The sequence below is a fragment of the Helobdella robusta genome, assembly GCF_000326865.2.
Source record: "Helobdella robusta unplaced genomic scaffold HELROscaffold_80, whole genome shotgun sequence".
Lineage (NCBI taxonomy): Eukaryota > Metazoa > Annelida > Clitellata > Rhynchobdellida > Glossiphoniidae > Helobdella > Helobdella robusta.
Window position 1 is genome coordinate 289,131 of NW_008705460.1, and position 7,191 is coordinate 296,321.

Below are 7,191 nucleotides of genomic sequence, written 5' to 3' on the forward strand. Positions count from 1 at the left end.
AATGTCACAAATTTGAAGCGCGAAATTAATTAGAATATCGTTTCTATTATTATTATTATTATTAATATTATTAATTATTATTATTATTTTTATTATTATTATTGTTGTTATTATTATTGTTGTTATTATTATTGTTATTATCATTATCATTATTATTATTATTATTATCATCATCATCATCATTACCATTATTATTATTGTTGTTGTAGTTGTTGTTCTTTTTATTGTTGCTATTGTTGTTGCTATCGTTGTTTGTATTGTTGTTGTCGTCGTCATCATTGTTATTAAAAGTATTATTATTATTATTATTATTATTATTATTATTATTATTATTATTATTATTATTATTATTATTATTATCGATGACGTTAAAATTATTGGCAACAATGTTGACGTTGTTAATTAATCTATGCGTAGGGAGAGTTGTTTTAATTTGTTGTTGGTTGTTCAATGTAGGTTTTTGCATTTCTATTAGAATGGCTTCAGCGAGTTTAAGATTTTGATATTGTTGGGTACTATAGATGATGGTTGTGTTGTCATTTAGTATACCTCTGGTGATTGTTGTGTTGTGTTTGTCAAGGAGATGGGTTTTAATGGCACCTTCTCTCTTATGCATCGTCAATCTCCGTGATAAATCCGTGGTAGTCATGCCGATATATGATGATTTTAGACGCATACAATCGTCAACTGGACAGGAAAATTTATATATGACATGACTACGTTTCAGTTGCGATTCAACACGTGGTGTGCAATTATTTATATGAGGTTTGATGTTTTAGTGTTTTTATAAAAAATCCTTAGTTTGATTTTATCATTAGGATCTGTAGGAATTATATTATTTTTTATTATTTTCTTCATTATCAATTCATCGATTTTATAAGAGGAAGACATGAAATTACGGTAGTACAGTATTATATCCTTCTTTTTGTTGTTATTATTGTCATTATTAGTGTTGTTGTTATGGGTGTCGACATTGTTATTTTCGTTGCTATTATTTTCAGGGTTATTACAGATGCCGTTGATGTTGTTGTTTCTATCATTGTTGTTGTTATTGTTATTGAATTTATTGTTAACCTGAATAATGACTTTTTCAATCTGATTTAGGTTGTAGTTATTGTTAACAAGTAATTTAGTAACACGTTTGATTTCCGATTGAGCATGTTCAACTGTTGTCGAGTGTGTAAATGCGCGATTGATGAATGATCTAATTGTGCTGATTTTATAATCTTCAGTGCACTCACTTATTCCACTTTTTTTGAACAACTGTATAGAACTTGGTCTTCTTCCTAATATATATATATATGCGCGATTGATGAATGATCTAATTGTGCTGATTTTATAATCTTCAGTGCACTCACTTATTCCACTTTTTTTGAACAACTGTATAGAACTTGGTCTTCTTCCTAATATATATATATATATATATGTTGGTAATAGACCATAATTTTTACAATATTGTATAAATTCTACCGAATGTTTGACGTTAATATGTTTGTAGTTCGTTTTTTTTATTTTTCTCACTAAAGTTTTTTGGAGAACGTTTAGTTTATTAAAATTCAAAATGAACTTATTTTCCGAATTCATGCAGCAAATAAGGCCATATTTTGCTTTCGAATGAATCATTATCAGTGCAAGTTGATTTATATAAAGAAATATTTACTTTGTGAAAATGAACTTAGATTGAAGTTAGGTGTCAGATTTCTTTATTGTCTGGTCCTTCTTCGTTGGTTTCCTTTTCTTCATCGATAGCATCATAATCTTCTTTGTCATTATTTACAATGCAATTCATTGTTGATTAAGCGCCGAGTCTTAAAATTGCCGAAGCAGTCGTAATTGACATCAATAAGTAGATGTCAATTACAAAAAAAATAAAATTGCATAACTTTTTTCTTGAAAAACGATTCATTTTTTTCCCAAAAGTAGGAGAGGTCAAATGGCCAAATTCAGTTCCATATTTGAGCTAGAATCGTTTAAATGTCCGTTCTTTTATATAAAAAAAATCAAAACTTTGGCGCTGCCTGAACTGTCTGTCATCTTTCCATCCTTACAGAAACTTTACTTCTGGAAAATATTCTGACGGCGTCGTCCAACTTCGCCAGCTTTTGTTCCAAGTCCTCCCTCAGTTTTTGCAACTTCATTGTGTCGTTCCTCAGCGGCAGGTGCGACAGTTGCTTGACGATGTCTTCTCTCTTTTTGGTGGTCTGTTGGAGTGTAGAGATGCCATCATCTTCGGACATCAGCCTTTGACCAGCAGGAATTAATTTCTCTTCATTTATCCTCCTCCTTGTCTCTTCAGCTTGTCGCCATTCTTCTTTTCTTTCTATCAAATATTGAGGTATTTGCCTTGTTTGATGACTGACACGTGTGCAACTTCTGCTTGAATCTTTCAAATTAGGAGTACTTGGGCACCTCCTCACAGTATTTCTGGCAGCACATCCATTCAGTTTTATAAAGTCAACGTTGCTTTTAGCACTGCTGAGATTTAAATTCATGCCACTGTCAGATTTAGATAGAGGTCTTGATGAAAAAACTCTTGAATTTTTATTATCTCCTGTTGAACTAGGAAAATTAACTTCTAAATATTCTCTTAGTTTGGATTCTACATTGTCATATTTACATGATTTCCACATAGCTTTTACCGGCATTTTTGATTCGTTTATCAGTTTATTTTCTCTTTGAATGAAAAAAAATGACAACCTCACTCCCAACTCGGCGCTTAAACAACAATGAAAATAAAGAAATAATAAAAACTAGCATTGTAAATAATGACAAAGAAGAATATGATGCTATCGATGAAGAAAAAGAAATCAACGAAGATGTACCAGCCAATGAAGAAATCTGACACCTAATTTCCATCTAAGTTCATTTTCACAAAGTAAATATTTCCCTATATAAATCAACTTGCACTGATGGTGATGATAAGTTTATTTTGAATTTTAATAAACTAAACGTTCTCCAAAAAACTTTAGTGAGAAAAATTGAAAAAACGAACTACAAACATATTAACGCCAAACATTCGGTAGAATTTATAGAATATTGTAAATATATATACACACACATATATATATACGAAATATATATATATCATATATGTGTGTGTATACCATGTCTGTGTGTGTGATTTTTGTGTGTGTATATATGTGTGTATACAACATACGTGTGTGTATACCATATCTGTGTATGTGTGTGTGTTTGCCTAGTCCTGTTTTAGAATTAATAGTGTTTAGCTTAATATTACGACGATTTCATTTAAATGTGTTAAAAAATCAAAAACAATATATAATTTCTATTAAATTAAATTTGAATTACTCTGATTGGTTGCATATTCAAAAATTTATATTTGCTTAATTTTTATTAATTTTTTTTCACTTCAGTTGTTTTCATTATGGATCCCAATTCTTAGATCATATCACAGTCAAGTTAGCTTTGTAATACTTTCATTTTGTACATAAAAGTGTTTGTGAGTGTATTAAGTTATATATCAAATTATAGATTTTTTGTAAGTTTACTGGAAAATATTTAATGCAACAACTTCCCACTAATGCAAACTTATTTAAATGGGGTAAGTCAACAACATTTCTATGTCCACTATGCAGTAATCGCCAAACAAATAAACATGTTGTTTCGAACTGTGATTCCACAGCGGCTCTCGCAAGGTACACGGACAGGCATAACAAACTGCTGTTGATGTTTGTCAACTGGTTAAAGATTTGTGCATCATCAGACTGTTGCATATTTTCCAATCTTAATGCAGAAAATGTACGTCCAATATCACAGTTGTTCGACAAGTAGCGGCCGGACATTGCCATTTTCCAAAAAAACAAAATAGAATTTTTAGAGCTTACAATTTGCCACGAAACCAACCTAGCTTCCTCACGTGAATACAAACGCAAGAAATATAAAAACTTGAAATTAAATTTAAATTCAGTCTATAATAACTGTTCGTTAATTATTAATTCATTTGAAATATCACCTGTGGGTTTTTATAACAATTTTAATCTAACTAATCTAACGCCAGAAATATAAAAACTTTTCGCTAATTATTAACTCATTTGAAATAACATTTTTTATAACAATTTTAATCTTACTTTGTTTAAAATTTTATGGCCGAAATCTTTTAATGAAAAATTGGTTAACGCGGTAATTAGCTCGTCATATAGCATATATTGTAAAGGAAACACTACTTAACCGATTTTAAATATATCTTTTTTACTCTCAAGCACTTGTTTATCAAAGAGCATGAGAGGATCGTACATTATATTTTATTTATTTACACTCTAATATATAATTAATAATTTTCGATGAATTCCATTTGGATTTTGTTTTTCGGTAAATAAAAGAATGTTCCCATTATTATTAATGTTCATTTATATAGCGCTAATTAAATAAAAAATCTCAAAAGCCTTCACATGAATAAAACAGTACGAGTGAAAGATTAAAGAAAAATACTAAATGTTAAACCAATGAAAATAAATGCGTTTTCAATTTTTTGGTCTGCGTAATGGTCTAATGGTTATGGTCGCCTGGTGCTGTTTTGCAGTAACCGAGTTTGAATATGACAAAAAGATCCCCGCCTATCACATGCCTCGTGTGTGATGCGTCGTTTAGTATGTATTCATATACGATGTTCATTCATTTTGTTTAATTCTATAAACTTTGAATGAGTGTAGTGGACCTTTTTTTAACCTTTTATTTTTAAAATTGTTCAAAGAATTTTTAGGTCTTCTTAGCAACTCCAGCAGAAAGTTCCAAACCATCGGGCCAGCAACAGCAATGTCACCCATTCTTATTTGTAAACGATTATCTGGCACCATCTAAAGGTTCGCATCGTCTGATCTCAAACTGTAATTTGACGTGGATGTTTTCCTGACAAATCTACTAAACAAATATTTCGAAGCCAAACTATTTAATGATTTGAAAACTATGACCGCTATTTTTAAGATTATCCTTTTAAAGATTGTCAGCCAGTGGAGATCATTCAAAATCGGCGTAACGTGATCAAACTTCAGCCCGCCTAGTTTCAATAGTTTAGTTGCACGATTTTGGATTGACTGTAGAGCTGCTACTGACGTCTGGGGTAGCCTGTAGAATTAGCTGTTGCAGTAGTCGAGACGGGATGTTATGAGAGCGTGTACTAATGTTTCCATACTACTTCTGTCTAAATAACGTCTGACTCCTGAGATGGGCCATACTAGCAACTTATACGTTCTTTATGTGTTCTTTCATTGTGAGTTTAAAATCAACCAAAACTCCTAAATTTGATGCAGTTGTGCTGAACATTATATCAATGTTGTTTACTTTCACCGAGTGCATATCTAGCTTTGTCATCTGCTGCCAAGTGCCAACCGGAAGCAACTGAGTTTTGCGCTGATTCAACTTGAGCAAATAGCTGGACATTCAGCGTTCAACATCGATCAAACATTTTGACAAATCTATCAATTTTTCTCTGAAACACACTCTAACAATCATCAGAACATCATCAGCGAACGCGTGGCAGATGAATCCATGTGAATTAATCATCCTGGCTATGTCCGATGTGTATAGTAAGAACAAAATGGGTCCCAACACTGAACCTTGAGGTACTCCAGACGAAACAAAATTTATTTCGGATTAAGTGTCTATAAACAGAACCTGCTGGGTACGACCCAGTAAGTTAGACTGGAACCACGCATGTCGAATGAAATCGCTTTTAGCCTGACTGGTGAATTGGTATGAGGCCGTTTTTTGTTAAATGAGTCAGCAGACTCTCAGCGACAACTCATTTTATAATCTTTGAGATAAATGAAAGATTCGAAATTTGCCTGTAGTTAGAAATATCATTATCTTCCAAATTGTTTTTTTTTAAATTGGTTGGATCACAGCATGCTTTAGACCAGCAGGAAATTATCCAGAACCCAAGCACATATTAACAAAAGTGATGAGGAAACTGATGAACAAATTGATATGTTTTTTTACTAATGCACGTTGGAATTGTATCAAGGACACTTGTTTTTGATGGCGCACCAAGTAATATCAATCTCCGTAATTTTGGGAAAAGATGAAAGACAATTGATTTTTGACCTATTATCATCAGATTTTTGACCTATTGTCATCAAATGAAGGATCATAATTAGCTTCTGTAGTTTGAGTAATTTTATTTATTTTATCTGCAAAAAACCGTATGAATTGGGAACATGTTAGGTTTAAATCAACATCAAATTTGAGTTTATTTTTGTTTCTACGAAGGATCTTGCTTGCCGCTTGGCAAAAGTTTTTAGAGTTGTTGATGGTCTTAAATTGGTTTTTTAAAAATTGTGTGCGCTTTTCAGAAAAAGGGTATTTTTTTGCTTTAATGAAATTCTCCAGTTAATGAAATCCTCTACTCATTATAGCTATGGCTTTCCTGTTGGTATTTGCACCACTCGCTACTTTCCCACTTCTCTCCGGACTTTGAATAAAAAATCCCTTTTGCCATCAGCATTTTCTTTCCGGGCCTCCTCGAAGACGGTTTTTAATTTGATTCTCTGCTCTCTGGTAAGATCACAACTCAACCTTATTTGAGCTAGGTCATCACCAACTGCCTTCAGTTTATACATATTTTTAAACAATAAATCCTTGATCGTTAAATCATCAAACTTTATCATGATTGGTCTGACAAAATTTTTGTCCTTCTTCCCAATTTTTATTTATTTGATGACATTTTCGTTTTTAATAACATTGTCAGAAAGATGGTTTAGGATTTTGAAAACATTTATCCTGTCAGCCTCACTCTTCTTCAGTCGGAATATCATCACATCAAATGTGGCCTAAAATAAATTATTTGCAGCATGAATTTGGAAAATAAGTTTATTTTGAATTTTAATAAACTAAACATTCTCCAAAAAACATTAGTGAGAAAAATCGAAAAAACGAACTACGAGCATATTAACGCCAAACATTCGGTAGAATATATTATAAATATATTTACAATATTCTATAAATTCTACCGAATGTTTGACGTTAATATGTTTGTAGTTCGTTTTTTCGATTTTTCTCACTAAAGTTTTTTGGTATATATATATATATATATATATATAAATATATATAAATATATAAATATTTATATATATATATTTATATATATATATAAATATATAAATATTGTAAATATATATATATATATATTTACAATATTCCATAAATTCTACCGAATGTTTGGCGTTAATATGTTTG

General features: G+C 31.2%; 1 protein-coding gene across 1 annotated transcript; it reads right to left on the minus strand.

Moving 5' to 3' along the window:
* Window positions 1-2,030: 2,030 nt before the first annotated feature.
* HELRODRAFT_182101 (hypothetical protein) lies at window positions 2,031-2,645 on the minus strand (the record flags this gene model as incomplete). The annotated part of the gene is made up of 1 exon (XM_009032403.1): window positions 2,031-2,645. The coding sequence occupies one exon, from the start codon at window positions 2,643-2,645 to the stop codon at window positions 2,031-2,033; it is 615 nt and encodes a 204-aa protein (XP_009030651.1).
* Window positions 2,646-7,191: the final 4,546 nt, after the last annotated feature.